This window comes from Cuculus canorus, chromosome 11 (assembly GCF_017976375.1).
Source record: "Cuculus canorus isolate bCucCan1 chromosome 11, bCucCan1.pri, whole genome shotgun sequence".
Classification (NCBI taxonomy): Eukaryota; Metazoa; Chordata; class Aves; order Cuculiformes; family Cuculidae; genus Cuculus; species Cuculus canorus.
The window spans coordinates 19,538,372-19,564,172 of NC_071411.1; the positions used below are offsets into that span (position 1 = coordinate 19,538,372).

Below are 25,801 nucleotides of genomic sequence, written 5' to 3' on the forward strand. Positions count from 1 at the left end.
CCCAGGAATAGTTAAGTTACTGTTTCTCCTTGTGCAGTAGACCACAGCCGTATTTTAAAGCAGTTACAGTCTTTTGTCAAAGCACATGCATTGGCATATTTTTGTAACTGAATTACTGAGCCTATTCTAACAGCTCTCAAGCAGCTCTCATGGACTATCATGTAAATCCTGCTTAATTCACGGTTTATTGACCACAGTGGCTCTGGATAAGCATCCAATGCCAACTCCCTCCTATGGGCAGCGTGCCGCCTGCTACTGCATCTCCATGGAAATTCTCACAGTCCCTCTTGGAAGAGCAGTTTGGGTGTTGCAGACTGTCACTGCTTCCATGGGAAAACCAGCCAGGGTCAATTGTATCCTGGGGTGCATGGAGAAGAGTGTAGCAAGCAGGTCGAGAGAGGTTCTCCCTCTGCTCTGCCCTAGTGAGGCCCCATCTGGAGTCCTGTGTCCAGTTCTGGGCTCCCCAGCTCCAGAAAATCAAGGAACTACTGGAGAGAGTCCACTACAGAAATGATGAGGGGAATGGAGCATCTCTCTCATGAGGAAAGGCTGAGAGAGCTGAGTCTGTTTGGCCTGGAGAAGAAAAGACTGAGAGGGGATCTCATCAATGCTCATCAGTATTTAAAGGGCAGGGGGGAGGAGGATGGGGCTGGACTCTCTTCAGTGGTGCTCAGCAACAGGACAAGGGGCAGTGAGTACAAACTGGAACACAGATCCACCTGAGCACAAGGGAAAACTTGTTTCATGTCAGGATGATAGAGTACTGGAACAGGCTGCCCAGGGAGGGTGCGGATATCTTCTCTGGAGATACTGAAACCTGCCTGGGTGCATTCCTGTGCAACGGGCTGGAGCTCACCCTGCTCTAACAGGGGGCGTGGGCTGGATGAGTTCCAGAGGTCCCTTCCAACCCGACCATTCTGGGATTCTGTGAACCCGGTGCACTGTATGTTGATGCACCCATGCAGCTACGGGGACAGCAGTTATTAACCCACAGTCTGGCAATGTCTTAAAAGTTATGTTTCAGAAAGAAGTGTTGAGGTGATAAGAAGGGCAGCTCACCAAAATGCGTACAGCGTAAGGGCCTCGGATTCCATCAGCTGAAGAAACATGAGAGTCTTTAGTCCAGACCAGCACTTTGCTCTCTGCAGGATGACAGAGCTGTGGTGAGGCACCTGAACGCCTTGATCCCGCCTGGCAGGGACAGTTTGCCCCAGGAGCTACGCTGCTTCCCGAGGCAGCTCCTGGACGGATATTCAGTAAATGATGGACGTATGAAGAAAAAGGGGTGGGTGTGGGTATGGGGGTGGGTGTGTGTAAAAGCCCATTTTCCTTCTTGTGGAGCCATACAAAGGCATTGAGCCAGCAGTGCCAGATGAAATCATTCCCCAAATGAACTGGTCATGGTGCCTACATAGAAGTTAATGGAAATTAAAGCTACACAGTTTTCAAAGACACGTGGACAGAGTGCAAGCAGTTTGCACTTGACACATCTATGCAACGTGTGTGCGTGTGTGCACGCACGCATTAAGGAGAGCCATTAGCTTTGGCACCAGTTTTCCAAGGTCAAACATGGGAGACCAGCTGTAAGGCGAGCCCAGCGATGAGCTTTTGAATACTCCAGAAGTGCCATTTATTGGTAGGAGAACAGCGTCTCGCACTGCCTCAATTGTAAGGGAATTTCTTTAAGATGTTATACAGGAGCCCCTCATGTTTGGCCAGTTTGGTCTGAAAACCTCTGGAGGAATCTGCAGATTTTACCATTTCCTTTAGTAGCATCAGCCATTCCCTCCAGGGCCAAAGTGCTGCTGAACTGCATCGCTGATAAACATCCTCCTGTGTACAGCAAAACCTGTTGGGAAAACAGAAACTACTGAAATATTGCAGACAGAAGAAAGGCTTCTCACCCTCTGAGACTTAACTCTTGAACTGTTGGTTCATTTTCACTGTAAGGGATGCTGGGGCCAGGGCTCCAGCGTGGGCCTTCACACTCTCTTGAGCACCTCTTTTGGAAAGTCAGGAACTTTCCAACTCCGGCCTCTTGCTCATTAAATCCCTTGTCTTAACCAAGAGTAAATGCTAAATAAATAGATCTAAAGCATCTGAAAAGCACGCCAACATCCCCCTTCAAAATAAAATGCAGTGAAGTGTGAAAGTATACCTTTTATTCCATAAATCTCCAGCAACCGGCACAGTTCTGTAACTCGTGTCACGCTTTAATACGGACAGAATTTAACACACCATGCAAACTCCATAAAGTAATTACATTTCATCTCAACAAAGAAAAAAAATCCCAGCTCATTCTATGCCCTCCGTCTGAGGAAGGATTATAGACAATTCAGTGCATGTCGATTTTTTGTGGTGATAAATCCAAAGCAGGTCAGCAGTGAAATGGTAATGTGGGCTCCCAAGGCAGTTTATTTACAGGGAAAAATAGAGATGTTATTTGGTGTCCTTCAAGGCAGTGTCACCCTGCTTTCTGAATCTTCCTGAGGTTTATCCTGTACTTAAAAGCAGCTTAAAATTGTCAAACTTACCTTGAACAGACCATTTGAGCACTTGGCAATTGCCCCTGTGCAAGTTGGTTATGTTTCACACCAGATTCCCATTCAGCTTTTTAAGAGTTATTTCATTTTGCAATAAATGAGGTTATACGGCTGATGATGATGGTAGAAAGCCAGCAGAGGACACCTGCAGGTCCACATCTTGCCACATCGGCCATTGAGCCCCATGTGCTCGATGTTCAGCACTCCAGACCCACAGGTCAGGCTGGAAGTACTTGTCATCAGAGAATGTGTTGGCTGCCATCCTGCCAAACCAAGGGCATATCTGTACACAACAAACCACAATTAATTTAACTAATTTATCTATTAATTGCCCTCAAATAAAGCCTCTAAATTTTAATTAGACCATTGAGATTAAATGCAATTAAAACCCTTAAAGCAAGTCATCAAGGACTGCAGGCACTCTCATTTCCAAAGCCCAGCACAATGCTACAAACACACAGAGGAACGGATAAATGAGGGTAATGACAAAAGATGCTTTCCCACACCAGACACAAAGCAACACGGCACCAAAGACTTTGTGCTGTCCCTGAGTCAGCCTGTGCAACAGGACAAGACCTGGGAAAGGAGACCAGGACACAGAGGCCTCCTGAGGGATGGGGATGAGAGGCTTAGAAGTCCCACAAGGGGAGAGGACTACGATTGCCTGTCATGGTGCTGGTGCATCAGCTCAAAATGTGATCACACCCTTCAGCAGCAGCGATGGGACAGACACAAAGGAATCTTCCAAGGACAAAGTTTTTCCCTTTTATTCATTTCAAACCACTGGGCATCAGTTTGCTTCTCTTGTCATGTTTATTATTTGCATCTCAGGCCCAGCCTCGCTTGTGACCCAAGGAGGCTCTACGATACATGTTGCACAGTGGTGAGAAATATGCTGAGGAAAAGCCACTGCAGCTTCCCAGCCTCTGGTGCTCTTGTATAAAATTCAAGTCAGACAATGCCCAAATAACTTGCACATGTGTTTCCATGTTTTTTCAGCTGATAGTCCTCGTGAGTGTAGCTCAGTTCACTCCATGAAACCGAAGACTTGAAATGGTACCTGCAATTGGATTCCCATAGTGGAGTCTCGTGCACAGAGGGGTAGGAGGGAGACCTTCCCAACTGCTGAGACAAAGAGCATGACATTGGGCAGGAGCAGCAGAGAAGATTAAAATAAGGCTGAACCTGAACACAGAGTGGGCTTGGTGGAAGACATAAAATTTGATGGGAAATTTTTGTATGAAAAAGTTCACAACCTTTCTAGGGACTATGAGCAGTGGAAGACCAAACTAAGGCAAAAAACTGCAAGGCGAGTACTAGTCATGTTGCACAGAGCAACAAATTTGGTAATATTATGATCAATTATGATGAAATAGGAAGATAAAACTAGAAAGAACTCTGAGAGGCCAGGGAATATCGTTGGGGCTTGGGGGCCAGCAAGGGGGTGAGCAGCAAGCAAGAAAAAAATCAGATTTTTAAAGATAAACCCAAACCAAGTTTCTCATCTGGTCATTTCCTTTGTCCTTTAGACTTTTCAAAAAGCTGACATCCTGTTGTAACTTGACAAACCCCAAATCATTCCTCTTAATGGCACCTGTATTCAGATTTATATTCTGTAGTCGGAGTAAGGAAGAGTTGCAATAGGCACCCCGCAGCACTGCGGCCACCACGGCTCAGTGTGTGTATGGCATCAAGAAAAACCCAGCAGGGGCACAAGACTTCCCCGAGTTATTTCTCATTCTCTGTCTAGCGATAAAGCCACAGTTACACTGGGTGGTAACTCTTAGCAGACGGTGACTTTTTCAAGTTGCTGTATAAATGATACTTTCCGAGTTTGTTCCTTTTAATCCAGATTCCCAGTAGCGCATTCAAATGTCAAAGAGCATCATATTTCTATCTTTTATTTCTTTGTGAGCAGAAATCTTCTTCAAGAAGGGTAGGAATTACAGCTTGGGAGAAAAGATAGGCTCTCTCGATAAAAGTGAACTGCTTTACAAATGGTACAGAATACAGTAAAAACGTTAGGTGCAAAACGCCCCACTGGCTTTGTTCTCGACAGGGAGTTTTAATTTCTACTGCACTTTATAAAGAGCTATTTTGTCTGCATTATAATGGTTCACTGGACTGGGGAGGTCCACTAGCAGGGCAAGGGAAGGATCACCTCTGCTGCGAGCACAAAGAGGTTGGGAAAGTGGGGGTGGAAGGTATCTAATTAATCTGCCACTACTGTACACAACTAAAAATAACAGGACAGCTGAACGAGTACTTTGTCTTCCCCCTCCCTGCCTCGCAGTCACAAGCCGGGGTGGCCGCGTGCCAGATCCCTGCGGCATGCAGCGGCCTGGGGGCTGCGTGTGACCTGGACTGGCAGCCACAGGCTTTCGGGCCGCGCGTGAGCATAAAGCAGGTTCAGGGAGATCGGAGTCAATGCACTTTGGCTCCAGCTGCAAATTCAAAGCCTGTGCAACAGCTCCTGAAGGCAAAAGGGCTGTTCTAGTGCTCCAAGCTACTACCAACTCTGGCCAGTGGGTTTCCCTGCTTACCCGTGCTTCTTTACTCCTCTGAGCAAGGTGGCACTTCGCTATGGTCCCAGAGAGCTATACCGGTACCCGGACGCTGCAGCTAGAAGGCTTCTCTGGTTTGCTGCAAGATGTGTGCATACGTTGGCTTTTTAGTAGTGTTGTAGCTGGAAATATCCCCCATCTAACGCTTGCAGCAAGGGAAGGTGTTCAAAGCAGCATGGGCTGCTTAGGCAAAACAGCTCCGTGTCCTTATGTTGAGGATTCCAGAACTGGACACAATCTTCCAGATGAGGTTTCACAAAAGAATCCTGAGAGAATTTGCCCTCACAGATGAACAGATGAAGTGCCTGTGTGATTTCTGCTATTGCAGGTCCCTTGCCACTGCAGGACAGCCCTCGTACCCCCAGCTTGGGGAAGCTGTATCAAAAACAGTGCCACTGTGGCAAAGCGGGGAGATTCACAGGGCTTGGGTGCAGCCACTGATCTGCCCTCTGCACTTCACCTCCCCTCAGAGTCTGTGCCTTAGCCCATTTATTTATTGCACCTCATTGGCAAGAAAGGAGAGCTATCCCCTGGCCAGAGGGAAATGTTTCAATTAAAAAGCAAACAATACAGTAAAACAGCAGATCATTCTTGAAAGCAGCAGTAAAAGCAGCCACCTCTTGTCCTCAATTTATGCTGCTCCCATCACCCTGAGCTTTATATTTGTGCTGACAAGGATCAGTTTAACCCCTGGCTGCAATCTAATAAAAAGCTGGCAAGGTGGAAGCATGCATAATCCTTCTTCAGTGTCCTAGGAATGGGTGCAATAAAAAAACTTGGGCTGCTGCTGCTCAGTGGCCACAGCTGCAGCCTGGAATAAATTACTGCCTGCCTGATGCCGGCAATGGGAAGTGCTTTGGATTAGAAGTTCAATGGACCTTCATCCCTTTGCACTGCCACAGCCCAGCGTGGGCAAGTCATGTCAAAACAGATAAAAATGCCAGAATTGCTGTGTGGATCAGACCAAAGCATCTGCAACAAATCAGGAGCCCATGGCCTGTGTCAGGGAACCAGCGAGCCTGTCCGCACCTCCTCCTCTCCCTCAGCCACAAGACACACAGCCTAACACCCCAGCACATCTGTGAGCACAGCACGTAGCTTGCGCTGGGCACCCACCATCCTGTGGTATTTCCTAGGGGAAAAGCAAAAGCAACAGTCCCTAAGGCTCTGGCATCTGTAAACAACATGATCTTCCCTCCCCCTTCTCATTAATTGACCAAGTCAGTGTTGCAGAGCTGACTTGATGCTCCACTACACTCTGTAATGAAATCACTGCCTGTGTGTAGGAAACAAATTTAATCATATGATACTTATAGAGTTAGAAATTTCCTGTGCAAATATCAATAATTTATATTGATAAATATAAATTATGTATCTGCTGCATCAAAAGGAGTGTAACCAGCAGACTGAGGTTCTTTGCTCTTGTGAGACCCCACCTGGAGTCCTGCATTCAGCTCTAGAGTCCTCAGCACAGGAAGGACATGGAGCTTTTGAAGTGAGTCCAGAGGAGGCCATGGAGATGATACAAGGTCTGGAGCACATCCCGTACAAGGACAGGCTGAGAGAGCTGGGGTTGTTCATCCTGGAGAAGAGAAGGCTCCGGGGAGACCTTAGAGCAGCTTCCAGTACAGAAAAGGGCTCCAGAAAAGCTCTCTTGATCAGGGAGTGCAGGGATAGGACGAGGGAAAACTGTTTTTGGCTGAATAAGGGGAGGTTTAGATGATTCATTAGCGGGAAGTGTTTTCCTGTGAGAGTGGTGAGGCCCTGGCCCAGGTTTCCCAGGAAGCTGTGGCTGCCCCATCCCTGGAGGTGTTCAGGGCCAGGTTGGATGGGCCTTGGGCAGCCTGAGCCAGTGGGAGGTGTCCCTGCCCAGGGCAGGAGGGTGGAACTGGATGGGCTTTGAGGTCCCTTCCAACCCATCTGTTCTATGATTCTATATCTACACTAATTTTTTAATACTGCTTGAAGTCTGTAACAAGAAAATACAGACTTTTACCAGCCCCTTTCACCGATCTGTCCAGGAAGAGTGCAGTCATTACCGGGCTGCAGGCAGTGGTCCGAGCACAGCATCACCGATGGAGCAAATTAGCATTCAGAGATCATGTCCTGGCCTGTGACCATGTTACAAAAAACAGAGGATGTTTAATACACGAACACTGCTCGCACAGCACCAACTGTCCACAGGAGATGGACAGCAAGCTTTGATGCTGCCCTTCCCACGGGCATCTGTGCAACACCCGCACTGAGAGCCGGGGCTGCTTATCGCCTCTGCAACAAACCTGGGCGAAATGAGCTGTGGGCCAGGGGCTGCAGGTGACACTGGCACCGGTCTGCATTTGGAGGCAACTGGCAGTGAAAGGAATGACTTTGGGCCTGCAGAGCCAGAGGAGCATTTGCAGAGGGGGCCACTTGGTCCTCGAAGTAGGGAGGGATTTGGATTGAAATGTCCTCTTTCTCAGCAGTAAAAAAAAAAAAAGAGAATCTTAAAGGAAGGGCAGTGACTGGGGACCTGAGGAGTTGAAAGAGGAGATAATTCCCTCAGACAGGCATAATTCCTGCAATTCAGAACGCTAAAAAATGTGAAATTAGGAATAATCAATGTCTGTTTATGATCTGTTTCTATACTATGAATTCAGCTAATACGGAGTAATTGCACTCTGCTAGTTCCTGGTATTTGTCATCGTTCGCTTGCGCAGGAGTCCGGCAAAACAATAAAATGAGGTTGGCTGCACTGGGCCTGAAGAGTGGCAGTTTAGCACTGCACGAGCTAATTTGTCTTTTAATGGTAAAAGCAGTTATGATTTCCCTTACTTATTTTTCTCTGCCAGCAGCAGAGCCAGCAGCAGTGAGCTGCACTGCCAGGGCTGCCGCGGGCGCAGCAGATGTGCTACACAAGAGCACCCCCAATAGCCGGCACGTGACCCATGGCATACCGAACCCTTCGCCAACACCTGCTCCTCTTCTGAAACTGCTTTGGCATCTTTTTGTCCAATACTGTTATACAGAATCTTAGAATAGTTTGGGTCGGAAGGGACCTCAAAGCCCATCCAGTTCCACCCCCTGCCATGGGCAGGGACACCTCCCACTGGCTCAGGCTGCCCAAGGCCCATCCAACCTGGCCTGGAACACCTCCAGGGATGGGGCAGCCACAGCTTCCCTGGGCAACCTGGGCCAGGGCCTCACCACTCTCATGGGGAAGAAATTCTTCCTCCTGTCCAGTCTAAATCTGCCCCTCTCCAGTTTATACCCATTGCCCCTCATCCTATCACTCCAAGCCTTTATGAACAGTCCCTCCACAGCTTTCTTGTTGCCCATTGAGTTACTCAAAAGATCGTCCCTCCTATCAAATTCTGTCCTCACACATGTCTTCTCCCACCCTGTCTGGCACAAGGTAACCCTGCCGGCGTTTCACCTGGATGCTCGGGCTGTGCTCTGTCACCTGGATACCGGTGAAACCTATGGGATAGGCCACTAGTTTGCTGGCAAGATTCATTCGTCAGTCAATGAAATACTGCTAATTACCAGCCTGTGCCAAAGCGGGAGAGGAGAGGCGAGTACCAGAGCAGCTTGGTTTATTGGTGGGGGAATAATCCCCACAGCAGTGTAGGTGGAGAGGTGCAAACTGTGGAGGCAACCATCACCCTCACAGCGCGCAGGAACCACAGGTGGTGTTTAACACTAGATAAATAGTGAGTAAAAGGCTGTTTGCTTTTAAAGTGCTACATCTAACATCTGTGGTACTCGGCTTAGCCCAGCCAAGCTGGAACCACACAACCACAGCACTTTCAGGACAAACCTTTCCTCAGAGCAGCACAACTTGTGATTAATTTAGCCCAGTGAGTACTTCACAATACAAGGTGTCCTCATGGCACTGCAGAGCCCAGCAGACAAGGGATCTTGTGGGGGGCAGCCTCCCCCAGAAGAAACAGCTCCTCAGAGGGACAGTCCTGCAGCCACTGCAATTCTTTGGCAGGAGCCACCAGCGCCCCAGTGCTCCCCACCACCCACTGAGGTCCCACACACGCAGTACACAAGGAGGGAGGAGGAGGAGAGCAGCTCCTTGCCTACCAGCTCACTCCTGCTGATCCTACCACAGTGCTCATCACAGTGCAGTGACTTTGCATCACAGATTATTCATTCTCCAGCCTGGCAGCTTTTTGATCTATTATTTCTTTCTTAATTTCTCTTTCTCAATTTCTCTTTCTCCATATCACGCAGCAGTCTCCTAGGGGAGACTACAGATGAGACGGATGTAATTCCATTGCACTGCACAAGTTAATTATTTGCTGAATCAAAACTAAGCTGATGCCCTGTTCCCAGCACTAATATTATGTGTGATTTAAAAGCACCTTTCTGCTCTGTGCCACAGCAGATAGGCAAAACCTGAGCTACCCCAGGGCACAGGGGTGGGACATGAGGGCTCCTCAAGCCAACACCAGTGCAGCCACATCCCAGGAGAAAAGCTCACAGCTCCCCATGCTTTCCTGTGGTTTCAAGGAAACATCTTGGATGAAACGTGCAGTTGCAGAGCCCAGAAGCGTTCCACACAAGGTTTCTTCGTTGGGATGACGAGGCTCCCAGCCCCACTGATGTTTTGCGGTTGTTTTTCCTGCAAGTGACAGCAATATCCTCATCTCCGTAGAAGATCCAAGGGGGCTCAGGTCCCATGAAGCAGAAGGAAAAATTCACCATGGAAGAGGCATCCCCAGAGTGCTACAAGCCCCATGCCGTGGGCTCACTCCTGCACAGGTGGGAAGTGGGGGAACAGAGCAGAGATGCATGCTGCAGCACACCAGGGCTTGGGGCACTTTGTTATTGAGCTGAGCCACTTATTGCCAGCAGCTAAACAAAATAATAAGAAGGATATTTCCCTGGAGAGGGAGGAGGCTTCTGATTTAGTCTGCACTATTTAAGCCCACACTCTCACCACAGCTAAAATTTCTTTCCAATTTCCTTCTTTCCAAGGGCAATAATTAGCTCAATACAAAGCCCAGGCCTAAGTTTGCTTTTCTGTTCCCTGTCTGGAAGGTTTTGCTGCAGAGAGAGAGAGGCTGTGATTTCCCCTGGTGCACAGCCCAGCACCCCCTGCACCTGGGCCACATCCTGCACCCACTGCCCAGCACTGGGGACCAGCACCGGGGGGAGGCAGAGAAAAGCTCTGTGGAGTTTTCTGTAGAGAAAACCCCTCAGGTCTTAAGCTAATTATGAGGGAGCAGTTTTGGTCCTGCAGAGGTCCTCCAAGTCCTCTGCAAGCTGCAGTCCCAAAGGCAGTGCCTCCACTGCTGGCCCCGTGTCTCCTCCACTGGCTCTTGCATGAAAATTGCTTTAGACGCTCCAGAGAAGCCATTTGGTTCTTCTAAGTGATGGGAATGGAAAAGAAAAAAAAAGAAAAATGGAATGAGAACTCTTTTGTTGTCGGCTGCCAGGTAAATAAAGCTTAGCTTTGGAAAATGGATAGGGCCTCTAGTGCTAACCACAGAGCTGGAGTCTCCAAGGAGTGATTTCTTCCTTCAGAAGCATAACAATAACAATAAATGATTAAAAAGAAAAAGCCCCATATGTATACCTATACTTAACTCAGGTCTCCTTTAGAGTTCAAGACTGTTGTGGCTTATTTGAAAAGGGAACCTCCAGTCTCTGGCAAGCAAGAGGCAGTGAAGCAGCGCTCAGGGCCAGCCTGCATATGTGCAGCCATGGGAAAACCTGCCAGATCGGGTTATTCCGCATTTATCCCATCCAGGAGGATACTAGTCCTGGGTTCATGCCCACCGACTCCCATGGCAGCACCCTGCACCAGCCACGCTGCCCAATGGGCTGGTTTAGTGCAAGTGCAGAGCATCAGGCTGGTGCCCACCCTTGGGAGAGGCTTCCCTCTTCTGATACAGGAAAAACAGTGGTGCCAAAGTGAATAAAATCTCCAAAGGAAGCACATGAGCTTACAGGGAATAACTTGTTCCTCCCTCCCATGGGACAGCTGTTCCCTATCGCTGCCAGCCACTGTGCCTCACGGGGCGGAATGCCGGGGTGCCCAGCCCCATGCCAGGCAGCAAGATAAGGCTCGGGGAGGTGCCACAGAGAGCAGGATCGGGCTGGGCGGCCGCGTGGCCGTGCTTCTGAGCACGTGATGCTCCATCTCTCTGGGATGCCCCGGCACACATGCAGCCTGTGGAGAAGGACGGTGCACCCGAGACACTGAGAGGTATGTAGGTTTGTCATGTCCCTGATTGAGGAAATGGGGTTTCTGGAGCATGACTGAAACAATGCTTTTCTGCCCCCTTTGTCTTTTGACTTGCAGGCAGGTTAGAGGGCTGCACAGGGAAGGGTTTGATTGTTCCTCCCTCTTGTAGCATGAAGGTGAAGGGGAAATGCCATGCGCTGGCATCCTTTCTGTGAGGTGCAGCTGTACTGGTTTTATAGACTAAATTAATGAACAACCTGTGTTAACGGCGAAGGTTAAATTGACATTTCCACCTATTATGGGATATGTGGTGGAATCAGCTGTGTGATGTGTGGTCCGGGTCAAAGCCCTTTATCCATCATGGCTATGGATGAATTTGCATCCACTATGCAAAGCATGCAGCTTGCCTGAGGCCAGGCTGCTCTTCAGGATATAATCTGTTTTTTCTTGCACTGCTGAAAGAGCTTGTGTAGGGACCATGTCTTGCTGCCCACACGGCACAAATAGGGAAGGGATTAATTCCTTTAAAAAGCTGATGGCATCAGTGGGAGATCCAAGAAACCAGACTAGAGGGAAGGGTAGGAGGACACAGGGCACCTCGGAAAGCGGCAGACACTGGGCAGCTGAAAACCTTGTCTGACGTGACAAGGAAAGCATTTCCATCTCCCAAGAAAAGCCTCTTCAGACTCAGAGCAGCCAGGCCCTGGGCTGCACCTGGGGAAAGCAGACGGGTAAGCAGGAGAGCTGATCGATGCTCCAGCACTCAACCCTGACTGCCAGGACACCTCTCGGGCAGTTACCGGCATTCGGTTTTGTAGCTATTAGAAATGCATTTCAGGTCCTCCTGCATGCAATTACTAAAAATCAGAGCCCTTTACTGTGCTCGCCCTGCGCTTTCAGCCCCAAGAAGGGCCTCTTCTCACCAGCCAGGCTGCTGCCAGCCCTGAGCACCAACACTTGTGTCCCTCTTTTTGCCCTGGGATTTTGGTTTGCACTGCTTCAGTACAACGCTCAGCCCATGGCACAGTGATTCCCGCTAAGCTGCCACTGCCGTTCTGGAGGGAATGCAATTGCTACCCTCCAGTTCTCATCGCTGCCACAGCCCTCGATTCACTGCTCAGGGAAACCTCACTGGAGAAAGGAGCTCATAGTTATATAGTTACACGTACAGATAAACGGACAAGTAGCTGCCAGTGACAAAGAGGAGAGTAAGAGACAGAACTCGGCTGCTGGGTGATGCTCCTCCAACAGCAGCATGCAGCTGCATGCAGGATGGGGCTGTGCCACCCCTGCAGCACCCAGCAGGTGGGGATGGACCTGTATCAGGCACCATAACCAGCCTGTGCGCCTTCATAGAATCATAGAATCACTAGGTTGGAAAGGACCCACTGGATCATCGAGTCCAACCATACCTATCAACCACTAACCCATGCCCCTCAGCACCTCATCCATCCGTCCCTTAAACACCTCCAGGGAAGGTGACTCCCCCACTCCCCGAGCAGCCTCTGCCAGTGCCCAATGACCCTTTCCGTGAAAATTTTTTTCCTGATGTACAGCCTGACCCTCCCCTGGCGCAGCTTGAGGCCATTCCCCCTTGTCCTGTCCCCTGACATTTGGGAAAAGAGGCCAGTTCCCTCCTCTCCACAACCTGCTTTCAGGTAGTTCTAGAGCTCGGCTTCCCCAGCAGCATCTCCAGCTGTCACATCCCACCTTGGCTGCAGTCCTGCAACCCCCCAGATGGGTTGGCCCCAGCTTTCTCAGCCCTGTCCGCCACCACGTGCATCCTGTTCAACTTGTGTCTCAGGATCTGGGCCTCATCCTGTCTAACTACAGACATGTGCTAGAGACAATTTCACCGTAAGATGCCCTCTCCATCCATTTGGCAGATGGAGCAGTGGAGCAGCTGGCCAAGCATTTCTATGAGCTGAGGAATTTATATGTCCTCTAGCAAACAATGCTCTCTTGTTGAGTAACCCAGCAAAGCTCAGTCAGATTGACTCCTTTTTGACTTAAAATGGCATTGTAGAATTCTCCGTTCTCTTGTGATGGGACCAGGCCTGGATACACAGTGGATGTGCACCCACCCAAAAATGGACTCCTTTCTGTGCCCCTGCATTCAGTTTTTCAGGAAAATCCTAACTTCTAGAAGGGTGACTCGCTGGGTCTGGGCATGAGTGACATCTAGCAGCCACCTTCTTTGGAGCCACATCCCCATTCTGCACCAAAATGATGTCTCATTCATGGTCAGGGATCTGCTGGCAGAGGGAGGGATGTGGGGCTCAAAAGCAGAAAAAAAAAACCCACCCAAACCAGCCCCCAAACTCAACAAAAGCAGAAGTTTCTGGGGAAGAGGAGTGAAGTTTTCGTGCAGCACTAGGAGGAAACAGGGATTTTCACCTCCTGCATCCTGGAAAACTTCCCTGCGAGGGCAAGGGTCTGCCTGGGTTTCTTGGCAGCAGTAATTCAGCGCTGCCAAGTGGCAATTGAGTCCTGAGCGGGCTCAGGGTGGGGCCTTTGCCTTACAACACCACAGAACTCTTTAACAATATTTGTCCAACAGCCTTTTTGTTCCTGGAATGGTCTTTATGCAAATAAGTTTCAGGTCTATTAGACAAATAACTTTTTTATTCACACAGTTCCCTCCTTTCTCCCTCTCCCGCAAGTCACACTCTGGCAGATGCCAGAGTACAGTTGTCTTTTTTTTTTCCCAGCACAGCCTTAGCAAAGATAAAATAATAACTATAAAAAAGTCAACGCGAACAATTACAAGAGAATGCAATAGAAATCCCTGAACAGGGCTACCCTCTTGTAGTGCAGTCAGGTTCCAGGATTTTCAACACCTAGGGACTTTGCCCAATAAATTTTATCGGGGATTAAGGTGAAGATAAATTGCCAAAATAAATATATGACTTCCCTAAAGCAGTAGTGTTGATTGGTTTATTTTTTCTATTAACCTTCCTTTGCAACAAAATCAATATGTGCATAGAAAAACCACAAATTTGGCAAAGGAGCGCACTGTGCAAGGGGCCCCCGGGGCTGGTGTCCCTGCAGCTCCACTCGCTGGGTCCAAATCACAGCCCAGGTCCAAATCCCCATCACCTCCACACTCTGTTGAAGGGGAACTCAACAAGATCCCAAAACAAACCAATACCTATTTTGAAGGCATTATGACTTGCCAAGGGCAATTTTAAGGGAATTCTGCCTGCATCACACCCATCAGCGGATCAGGCGTTGAGCTGCAGGCGTGGGGGAACCTCCCTGCATTTGAAAAGCTAAAGGTCATGCTGGAAAGGCAAGAATCTGGTCCTGTCCCACCAGATCCAACCCTGGGCAGCATTTGCCCTCCAAAACCTCTAAACTGTCCATTTTCAGGTCTGTGGTTCTTCCAGACAGGCTTGTTCATACCTATTTCAGGGATAATGTGCTGAAGGGTCAGCACAAGGCGGTGCGAGGAAGGGCTTTGGGAATGGCAGAGCCCTGTCCCTCCTTGCTCATGGTCACCTTCCTCTGAGAGGAATGGCTTTAGAGAAGTGTGATGCCGCCAAGAAGCAAGTGTGCTTAGCTGATACACTATCAAAACTACAGTGCTGTGATATTCCAGTGCACACAAATACCTTCCACGGCTTCCTTTAAAATGCAGATAAGCCATGAGGCCACTCTCCTGTGGGAAGTCACTGGCTCCCACCAGAGCAGCTCTGGCAGCTCCTCCTCCTCTCAGCCTCACAGACATCAGAGCAGTGGAGGGGCCTCATGGGGACTCGTGCTCTGCTCCAGCTCTGGACAGCTGAAATGTTGCTGCCAGCCACCCTGGCTCACTGCAAATTCCCTCCAGGATCTCAGGCTAACCAGGAGGGCAATAGCTATTCTTCTATGCAGATTGGCTTCCCCTTTGTTCTTGACACTGCCTAAAAGCCCCTTACAGTGATGCTGCACCCCACCCCAGGGTGCGGGGGCACCTGAGGGGAAGCATCTCACCGAGGCACAGAGGGGAGGATGCTGGGTGCATCCCACTGGGGTGCCAAGGGAAGGCTTTGCACCATGGCCATTTATTCCTCAAACAAAAACCCTGGGCGGGAACCCAGAGTGGGTCTGTGCAGGAGGCAAAGCTCTTCTCTCTTTCCTTATGACGCAGCAGCCCAAAACCCACCCTCAGCCCAGCCCTGCTACAACCAGTATCTCTTTATTTACCTTTCAAACAGGAAAAGCAACTCTCAGCATAGCTCTTCCACAAATTCTCAATGCCAAGCCTCGCTAAAAGGGCTGCTTTAGTTAACATAAGGCTCCTTAGCCCTGAATACGTCTCACAGGTGATAATTTGCTTTAAGACTCTGGAGTGGTTCCAGGACAGACATTCACCAGGCTGCATCACCAAATTTGAGAGGTAGGAGTGGGTCCCCATTCCCTGGGTGGCAGACACCCATCCCACCCATTGGGGCAGTGGAGGGAGGGAAAGGGGCAGACAGATGGTGTCGGGTAAGAAATAGTTTACACCCCATATTACAACCCCTCCCTGTTCGCATGGGTGAAAATGCAGCAGGATTTGGACAGGGGAAAACATTTCTGTTCTTAAGTTTGGCGTCCCCATACGTGGCAATGCTCAGCCCAACTCAGCTGCCCTTCTTCCTGCCCCTTTCTAGTTTTAAGGAGGATAAGGTTGTTCCTGCAGATTCCCTGACTGGTCAAGACCAAATCACAGCTTGACCTCGGACAGCTTTTGCAGCCCTTAATATTTAAAGCCTTCTTTGCATCATCCCAGAAGGAAACACAGCAAAGCTGTGACTGAAAAATGTGCTCCTCGAGCTCATCACTCTCAGAGTAGAAAAGTGTGAACCGCTGTTCAGAAAAGGCCATGAAACAGGAGCACACAGGGCAGCAGTCACAGCAAAGAGTCCAGAGGCTTAAAAACTAAGCAAGCTCAATCAGTGCAACCTACTCCAATGCACAGGAGTCAGGACTTCAACATCAGGGTAGGACCGAGCACGCCTGCCTGATAAGAATTGATGCGTCTCGGGTAAACTCTTAGGTATTGCAAAAATGCCTGAATATCGCAATTATTTTTTTCATCTAATATCTGCCTGGTTTGGGTCTTTACAGGTATGCTTTATAGTATTTCCTTCTTTTTCCTCAAGGTGAAGCGTGAACATTGCCCAGCCCCTCAGTTGTGCTCTGTCTGCCCACCACAATGCGGGTGACAGGTAAGGGGGAAGACAGAGATTTGCTTTTCTCTGTCTCGTTTTCTACAGTGCTTTATGCCTTCTTCTCATTAACATGACCCATTTCAAACCCAGCTATGCTGACCTTCCCCTGCCAGAGCTGTGGGAAAAGGTCTTTGGGCAAGTGTCAAGTTTTTAAAAGATTTGTGTACATCTCAACCCATTGTATTTTTCCCAGAGAAACCCTCTGCGGCTGGGAAGAAATGGCTATTGAGACGTTCCTGGTTCCATAAGAGCTATTCAGCTGCAATAGAAGTATATTTTTCTACTCTCTTGCCATGCAGGACTGGAACGTTTTGCTCTGACGAGTGCTGCTTTAAAGCCAAATGCCAATCACATTTGTATTAGCAGCTGCTCAGCTGTAGCTAGTGACTAATTGGGGGATAGCAGCTTTCCCAGCAGTGGGAACATAAGAAATATTTGGATTTACATAGCTTTGTGACTAATTATTAGATTTACTTTAATGCAGCAAGAATATGAATAGTGCATCCCAGTAGAAGGGTTCTGCCTATTTGAGCATCACCACACAAGCTGTAGATATTAATTAAGAGATCAGAGTGCTTTTGGAGGATAAAGGAAGGAGTGTTAGATGCCTTCCCTCGCACACGTAAGTGCTGACAGTCACTCTGTGCCTGGTAACCGTAGGACACATGGACCAAGAGCCTAGGAAGCCAGATTGGTGCTCCAGTCCCCAACCTGCACTTCTGCTCACACCTGGCTCCTTTCTCACCCCTCGCAGGTGTGACGCGGTGTGTGCTGCTGCTCATCACACTGCTGGGCACATGGTTCATCATGCACACGTACTTTGATCAAGGATGGAAAGCCATCAGCCTGCGAAGCTGGCTCGGTGAGGCTCTGATGGGGCTCCGGACGGGTCCAAAGGGAAGATGCAGGCAGTCCTGTTGCAAGCTAGACCTCAGAGCTGTGGACAGTTGCCATGAACACCTGCACTTGCAATCCCTGGCCAAGGGTATAGTCACCAGCTCTGATCATCAGGGCAGGGAGGGGACAGCATGGTGGGAAGCTGCACCAGGGCAGGTGCCTCCAAGGGTACTCGCAGCCACAGGAAACAGTTTTTGAGAGCCAGTGCGTGAAGCTCCTGGCTTGGGGAAGAGCCAGCAGCTCTCTGGGATGTCTAACCTTCCTGCTTGGTACCCACAGGTGTCACAGACAAGCCCAGAAGTGAGTACTGTTCTTAACTTCATCTCCATCACACAACACTGCTCCAGGGCAGAAGGAGATGGTGGAAGCGCGATAGCTGCCCTCCAGAGCCCCTTTACAAGGCAAAAATCCCACCATCCCAAAGGCAGAGGAATTCCATTATTGCACACAGGAGCGATGTCTTTGGTGGGCTCTGCAAGCACACAAGCCTTCACAGGATCTCCTGCCCCAGCATAAACACCCTCAGGCTACAGAAGGAAGCAGGTCACGGGCCCATTCAGGCAGCGCGGCACAGGTCCCTACCCTGCCCAAGAATGGGGAAACTCCAGGCAGAAAAGCCACAAGAAGATGTTCTTGAATGAGCACCAGGTCTGAACACTCCCCAGCACACCTTCCTCTGCATTCCCCACTGCATCAACCATGCCACCTCCTGCTTACACCTAGAGCAGCACCCAGCACCCCAACCAGCTCATCCCATCCTGCCCCAAGCCTCAGCACCAGAAACCACAAACTAGAAGCTGGTCCCAAACCCAGGACAAGCCTCTTTCATGCAAGAAGCTGGTCCAGGCATTGACCCCTTAGTAGGCCACTTGCCCTAGTCCAGCACTGCTCAGCCCGTCAGGGTCACAGCCAGGGTCCTCTCTGCAGGCTTGCAGCTCTGCTCCTCCCTCACAGGCAAAGAGCTGCCCCGGCACAAGTGTGGGAATGAGAAAAGCTGCCCTCACAACTATTTTGCCTTCAGGATCATCAGCGGTGCCGCAGATGTAGTGGGACCCTCCATCTGCTTTGATGACATTATGTAAGCCACACACAGTGGGGATGGGGCGGGGATGCTGGTCTGGTCTTGAGCAGAGTGAGTCTGGCCTCTGCCAAGCACATGGAAGGCCATCACAATGCATTTGTGGTTAAAAAAAAATTGGAAATAGTTTTGTTTTCTGCAGCTTCTGGGGGATATTTTACTGTCTGCAGCCATTTTGTCCCATCACAGTTGGACTGTCATCACCCTCTCCAGGGCATCCCTGCACTAACTAGTGCTCTCTGCTTTCCTTTCCAGCCTCATGAGCAGTGTGAAAAACAACATTGGCAGAGGCCTGAATATCGCGCTGATGAACGGTGAGTTGGGTGGGCACTAAACTCCTTCGCCCCACAGCCAGGGCCCCTTCGTCCCTTGGGACCCCATCCCAGGCACTGTGACTGAGCCCAAAGCACGTTGGGCTAGTGTTGCAGCAGGTATGCAAAGTTATGGTTGGAAGCACTAGCAAGGAGATGGAAACTAACCCACCTAGGTCATGCTCGGAGGGGTTCGTGAAGTGATCATGCCACACTTTTGCCATCGCAGCAAATACAACCAAAGCATTTTGCAGCAAAGTCCCCAAGGCGGTGGCCAGGCAAAGCCTAGAGCCGCCCCAGCACAAACTCACTGTGCTGTTTTGCATTTCAACCTTCCAGGAACAACCGGGCAACTCCTGAAAGCAGACGCGTTCAACATGTACTCTGGAGGTAAGCACAGTCACTTCACTGTTCAGCGGCTCCCAGCCAGGGCTCACACCAGCACTGACTGCTCCTCTGTCATGTATTTAACAACAAGGACTAGTGGGGCTTTGACCAGGATTGCCAGCTTGGACCACTGAAAGCTCAGCTCTCCCTGAGGCCGTTGAGCCCGGAGCCTTTGTAAAGCATCTGCATCCATGAATGGCTTCTGGCTCATTTTACATGTGTGTAATCGCCTGAAAAACATAATTCCACTAAACTGAATAATAAACAAGGGCACTTGAGACCGGACAGGCTACTTTCTGAGATCAGATAGTTACATTAATCCTGAGATTTTGCAACTTCCAACTCAGTTTTTGAATGGTGGCTGAGCAGCAGCTTTGTTTGCTTTATTTCACAAAAGAATAAATGAGAATCTCACGGCAGGCAAGATGTGGCTCCCCAGCCCCAGCAAGGCTGGGCACATGGACTGCATCCTTGCTCCTGCTGGCTTCAAGCAATCTTCCTAACAGTAAGAAGATTCCCAGAGCCAGGGCAGGATCTGCTCACAGCCTGGCTAGCCTGAGCTCACAGGATGCTGTGAATCCAGCTGTTGTTGCAAAAAGGTTACCAACCAAACCTCTCCAGAGGTCTGGCAGGATTTTTCAAAATCACAAGCTAAAACCACCCTTACAGTGGTTTTGACTTGCCTTTTGCCATTTCAGCCTTTTCAGGGATCCATCACCCTTTCTGCTTTTCGGTTTTGCAGCCTATTCTTAGTAAATCTGGAGTTTTAAGGAGAAACACCAATATCATGAGATTTCAGGCTGGGTTTGAGAGCGAGCCACACAGTGGGAAAGGCAGCGGGAAGGAGACAGCAGTCAGCTCCTGGGCCACTAGATGGGGCATTGGACTCGAGCATCCCTCACATGCAGGATTAGAAATACTCCCACAGCGTAGCCAAAGGCAGCAGCGCTGGGCAGGCGGTTCTGCAGCCAAACGAGCTTGTTTCTCATGTCGGGAAATAAATTCACCTAACATTATTTCAAAGTAAATGAGCCAGCTTTGGACGCAAATTCCCCCCCCCCCGCAGCTGTCATGCTGGCAGGAGGAAAGCACCAGCCCTGGGCACTGCAGGAGAGCCCAGGTGGGAACACAAGGTGAGGAGTGCGGTATGTGGGAGCTCATCCTTCCCCAGGACCATGACTCCAAATCCTGGCTGGCACTAGGACAGCCAGGATACTTCCCACAGACCCAGAGGTTCCCCCAGCTGCTACATCGCAGGGCCTACTAAACCTCTTTTTCTTCTCCTATTGCTCTTCTCTCCCAGACATTAGTAAGCTGGAAACCTTCCTAGGAGAGGTCAAGCACGGCACCATTGTGCTAGCAGCCAGCTACGATGATGTTGCCACAAAGTGAGTTTGGCCACAGGAGCAACACCCGGCTCCCCTAAAAACCCGCAGCTGGGGATGCTGCTGCCAGCAGCAGAGAGGGGACAGGAGGGGAACGCTCACTTAGCACCAGACTGACACCTTCTTACCCTCTTTCAGGATGAATGACAAAGTAAGGGCACATTTTGTGGAGCTGGGTAGCAGTCATGTGAAGAATCTGGGCTTCCGGGACAACTGGGTCTTCTTGGGAGCGAAAGGGCTAAAGGACAAGAGCCCCTTTGAGCAGGTACATGGTCCTCCCTTGCCACCAGCTCTGGAGACTCCTGTCCTCTTCATAGCACCTCCTGAGCCACATCTCACCTCCCTCTCTGCACAAGACTTGGGCCAGAGGTGTAATCCTTCACATTGAGCCAAGCTGCAAGTTTTGCCACGTTGCAAACTTGCACTGTGCCACTAACCTGCTCACTTATTTCCTCTTTTTTTTTCCTGCAGCACATCAAAAATAATAAGGAAACAAATAAATACGATGGCTGGCCTGAGCTGCTGGAGATGGAGGGCTGCGCCCCCAGGAAGATGGATTAGCATCAAGCTCCAGCCTGCCACAGAGGGGCCTTCACCGGTCTCGCAGGCACACCAGCCTCATCACTCCAACCCCAGCCCCTCATCACCCCGCCACACAGCCCAGCCATGGCTCCCCACTCCCAGGGACCAGCCCTTCCACAGCAGGAGCTGCACAGGGCTTGGAGAAGAGCTGCACGAGTGCCTGCAGAGCCTGAGCAAACACCCAGCCAGGGTTCAGCTGAACTGTCCTCATCTATGGGTCAATATGCACTATTTTATTTTTCTGTCTTTTAACCAAAAACTTTGTAAAAGCTTTTTCTTTAAAAAAAAAAAAAAAAAAAGCTTTTTTTCTTTAAATAAGATACCCAACTTTAAAACACTAGTTTTTAATTCCCATTGCACACTTCACTGCACACAGGTGCTCCCCCTCCCCATACAGCACCAGAAAAAGCCACTCCTGGGGATGCTAAAGCCTTGGCGGTTTCTCGCTGCGGCTCCTACCATCATCCCCTAACCCCCCGCTGCCTACTGCAGTGACAGAAAGGCCACATAGTCACAGGGGTGCCTTGCAGCAACGTGGGTTAATATTTGCAGACTGAAGCATTTTCCCCATGAGGTTGCACCTTTCCTCAGTTAAATCCAAGCTAAATCCTCCGTGATGCAGCCCCAAAGGTCAGAATAACACCAGTGAGGTGCCAAACCGACTTTGCCCTGCAAAGACAGGAGGATGGATGTGAAGTTTCTCAGGCAGCTGAAGTTGTGCAGCATAACCAATAGGTGGGAGCCTTTTACCAGGAGAGCAGGAGCCGGGAGCAGTCCGGAGCAACACAAGACACCTCGTCTGGCACCAACACACCCGCTTTGCTCTGGGAGCTGCACCCCAACCCAGGGCCGGATAACACAGCTGGGAGAGGAGAGATCCCTGCCCAAAACCACGGGCCAAAGCCCCGCAGTCCTCCTTCCACAACGGTATCCATGCTGCTGCCCAGCATCGAGGAGGTCCTGAGGAGCATCTGCCCTGACTTGCGTGAGCGTGCATTCACCCAAGCACCATCTGTACCCAAAGCCTCCCTGAGGATGAGCACAGGGAACATCAGATAAGCTTCATGAGTAATAGCCTGGATTTATTTGTCATCAGGGACAAATGCGCATCATGTACGGACTTCAATTTCCTATGATTGTATCTGGTTTTTCTCCATCCTTCAAAGCAGACCAGCAGTTCTGCAGAACACGGAGGTGGAGCATTTCTGCTGGAGCGCTTGGAGCTTTGCGGGATAACAAGCTATCCTGCACAGCCTTTAATGCCTCAAACAGTAGGTTTTGCCCCAGAAATGCTTCTAACAGGCAGCTCACATTGGTTATCTGACCCATCAAATAACTTCAGGAAAGCAGAAGCGAAGAGCATTGGCAGAAAAAGGCCAGGAAGAAACAGCCTGTCCCGTGCCAGCCACCTCAGGGATGAAACTATGGGACCAAAATCCAGCTCCACCACTCAAAACCAGCGAGGCAAGCAGTTTTCCCTAAACAAGCGAGAGAAATGAAGCCCCAAAACAGCCATCAGAGGAATCTCCCAGTAGCTGTAGTATTTATCCCAGCCTATCCTCCTGTGTTCTTAACGTGCACCTGATCGCCTCAGCCATAAATCAATCCTTAAATCTTCTGCAACAACAGTGGTTAATCCCAAGTGCTGAATCATTCCCACCTGTGGCAGCAGCAAGAAATAACACAATACAACAGACACAACAGCCCTCCCATCACACAGCCTTGTTGCAATGCCAGCATAAATATGCCAAATATTTTAAGCCCCCTCAAAGGATCTAGACTCTCTTATAAACTAAACTGAAAACAGCCTAAGAGCTGTAAAGGCGGTGGCATGGGGTGATCCAGTGCACGGCATCAGCTACAGCTCAGCAAACAACCAGCCCCTTTCAGCCACAGGAAACTCTTCCTAGCCCTAATATTAAAAAAATCTGATTTAAAGCCAAAATAAAGGAAATTTATTTTACAGTACAAAACAGATGGTTAAAACTAACTCTGAACTTATTGCTGAGCAGTTCATAAGGTACAACACTATTTTCAATACACAGGGAGAGGTGAAAGTGCAACTCCAGTGCAGGACCCTTAATCATCCACCCATGTTCTGAAGAGCCATTCCTGCCAAAGTCATTGGATCCCAACAGATAAATCAGAGCTTTTCAGAAGTACAGAATCTTGGAGGCAGGTGTATAAATATGGCTTCAGGACTCAAATTTAACTTAATGTTTTTATAAACAGATCTGGAAAGGGTGGTGGGTGCAGGAATACATTAGGTTTTTTAGTTCCTTGGCATTTCAAAAGATACATTACTGCAGAGACAGGCACCTACCTGGCTGGTTTTTGCCACGCAGCATCCCCCAGAGACTTCAGCAAACAAAAGCCCTGACCTGCTCAGCCTCCCAGGATGCAGCTCTGGGTAACATGGACTCATCTGGGGGCCACGGTGGGCTCCAGCAGCAAATACGCAGCCTGGGGTGTTCACTGGAGCAAAGTTTGAGAAATCCAGTGCTGCAACAGCAGCCAAGAGCCAGGACACACACAGGTGGCAGAGAGATAACCCTGCCTTATTTTTAGGGTACAGATTTATTTCAGGCAAAGCACCAAAGCAGCAGCTAGGAAGGAGGCCACAGGCGATGACGGACAGGTGCCGGGGCCCCGCAGCAGGGCGAATCCGCATCCTGTGACATCTTGCCCTGTCAAGTGCAATTACTGTAATCTTCCACAGCCTCTCAAAATACGGATCCCAGCTTAGAAACCGGGCATCCGCAGCATGAAAGCTGCCTTTGTGCCCGGGCAGAGCCTGGGTGCGAGCCAGCCGTTAGGTACATGAAGACTATGAGTTCTCCACGTGCTGGGAGACGGGAGGAAAAGCAAGCTTTCCCACCCGACCCTGCTGCAGACAGCCTGGATTTCACACACGTCTCCCCACAGCAGCTGCCGAGGGGCCAGGAGCTGCACAGCCGAGTATCCACACAGGAGTAAGAAGGACAGTGACCACGGAGAGCCAGCCAGTCTCACACCCTGGGTGAGCAGGGCACAGCCGATACGTCGGACCATGGGGGCGGCTCATGGGAAAAAGGTAATGGGACATTTCTGTTGAGGGCTGCTGAAGCGGTGGAGGGATGATGGAGAAGGCACCATCTGCTCACATGTGGTTTGTTTTGCCCCATGTGTACTAAGGCAGCTGATGGCAATGAGGGATTAGAGGGAAGAGACCTACTCTTCAGTGTCGTGTCGCTCGTCAAGGCCAGATTAAGACATTTCAGCTGATGGGTTCACCATTGGGGCCTGCTGGGGCTTTCAGGACAGCAAGGTAGGGATCAGAGTATTGCATTAGGACAGGTAAAGTTTAGCTTTCTGGGGAGAAACATGAGGCTTGCCCTGAGAGCATCTGGCAGCTTGCAAGCTGTCTCCCTTAGATGCAGTGCAGAGCAAGCCCCAAGTATTTCTTGGCCTGTGAATTGCTGCCAGCTCCCTCCCAGAGCAGGACCCTGGGCCAAGTCCCACAGCATCCATGCACATCTCCCTTCCCTCCCAATCCGACAGGGATTTGGACCCAAACAGCTTCAAAAGGAAACAAGGCTTTAAGGATTCAGAGTCAGAACCATGAGGAGGCTGCTAGAGGTGTTCGTGTTGAGGACACTGTTAGATGTCATTTTGCTTTCACGTCTGATGACATCAGTTCCTAGAGATGCATCACCGCTATTTGGTTGTGATGCCCTGATCCAGTATTAGGCTTCTAGAACGTGCGTCCCAGCTCTCTAAGAGAGCACTCATGCACCACCCCAGGTCAGTAGCTTCTATCCCAAAGGGGACAGCTGTGACCCTATGCCCCAGGAGGGACCCTGCATGCTCAGATGAGCACGGTCTCTGTGGCAGAGCTGCGGGAACATCCAAACCAGGTGCCTTGCAGAAGTTTGCAAATCTGTTGGGCTTCTTCCAAACCCAGAGCTAGACATTGTTGCAGGGGAAACGGGCATAAAAGCAACCCACCAGTCAGTGCTACCTACAGGCAGCAGGGAGACCAGGGATGATGCGGGATAAGAAACATTTTGATACTTTTCTGGACCTTAGAGACATCCCAGGTGCAGAAGGTGATGCTCCACCATTCACAGGAGCCCTGCTCAGGCGACTGGGATGCAGTCATTCCTGGGGCTCAGGGCTACGATGGCATAGCCAGGAGGAGCTGTGCTCTGCCTGCAGCTAATCCCTAGACCTTTGCTCACCAGGCTGTGACCTTCAGGCCTTGGCACATTTCTGCAAGCATTACTGAAAGCAGGGAAATAAGCTGGTTAGGTCAGTCTTGGCCCAATTCTACACAGTTCAGCCCTGCTGCATTCTAAGTGATCTGTGTTGGCCACCCGACCCCTAGACCAGATGGCTTTTGGATGGCTTTCCCCACTGTTCCTCCTTTCTGAAACACCACAAACCCAGCACAGCCTGGCACCACATGCCCTGGTTTTGAAACACGCACAGGAGCTTGGGCTCTCCTGTCGTACCAGCTCACCTCCAGCTTGCTGGGAGCCAGGACAAGCTTTGAGACAGTTTTACTTTCCGGCTAGAACACAAATAAGAAAAATTACGGGGTCAGAACAACCCCACCCACCAGCTGCAGCCCAGAGGGGATCTGCATGGAAGCGTGGAGCAGGAGGAAGGCTTGGCACCCCTCACCAGCACTGCCCGC

The 25,801-nt window shown here is 50.0% G+C and overlaps 3 protein-coding genes across 17 annotated transcripts in view; 2 read left to right on the forward strand and 1 right to left on the reverse strand.

The window, feature by feature from the left end:
* The window catches only part of LOC128853236 (uncharacterized), a 53,809-nt gene that overhangs the window by 25,479 nt on the left and 2,529 nt on the right, over nt 1-25,801 (reverse strand). For 5 of the 14 annotated variants that reach the window (XR_008451586.1, XR_008451585.1, XR_008451584.1 and 2 more), the window contains exons 1-3: nt 23,447-23,794; nt 1,759-1,849; nt 1,060-1,142 (exon numbers count right to left, since the gene is read on the reverse strand). Coding sequence is in view for 9 of the 14 variants with exons in the window: in XM_054076126.1 (XP_053932101.1) it covers nt 1,060-1,142; nt 1,759-1,849; nt 23,447-23,794 (522 nt within the window). In the remaining 5 variants the exon portion in view is untranslated. Of the gene's footprint in view, nt 1-1,059; nt 1,143-1,758; nt 1,850-2,534; nt 2,827-23,446; nt 23,795-25,801 lie in introns of those variants that run through there. The other 9 variants (XM_054076123.1, XM_054076129.1, XM_054076122.1 and 6 more) reach the window with 5 other exon arrangements.
* Nucleotides 16,413-23,053, forward strand: FAM3D (FAM3 metabolism regulating signaling molecule D). 2 transcript variants are annotated; one of them, XM_054076134.1, is made up of 9 exons: nt 16,450-16,480; nt 17,238-17,345; nt 17,660-17,680; nt 18,335-18,458; nt 18,714-18,772; nt 19,109-19,159; nt 20,460-20,544; nt 20,680-20,806; nt 21,013-23,053. In XM_054076134.1, the coding sequence occupies exons 1-9, from the start codon at nt 16,468-16,470 to the stop codon at nt 21,100-21,102; spliced, it is 678 nt and encodes a 225-aa protein (XP_053932109.1). In that variant the 5' UTR covers nt 16,450-16,467; the 3' UTR covers nt 21,103-23,053. The 2 variants fall into 2 exon arrangements, with proteins under 2 accessions (XP_053932108.1, XP_053932109.1); XM_054076133.1 differs by lacking the exon at nt 17,660-17,680 and having other exon boundaries at nt 16,413-16,480; nt 21,013-23,052.
* FAM107A (family with sequence similarity 107 member A) overlaps nt 23,904-25,801 on the forward strand; it is a 30,632-nt gene continuing 28,734 nt past the window's right edge. The window contains exon 1 of the mRNA XM_054076132.1: nt 23,904-24,196. Within this exon, the coding sequence (XP_053932107.1) occupies nt 24,173-24,196 (24 nt within the window). The 5' untranslated portion in view covers nt 23,904-24,172. The remainder of the gene's footprint in view (nt 24,197-25,801) is intronic.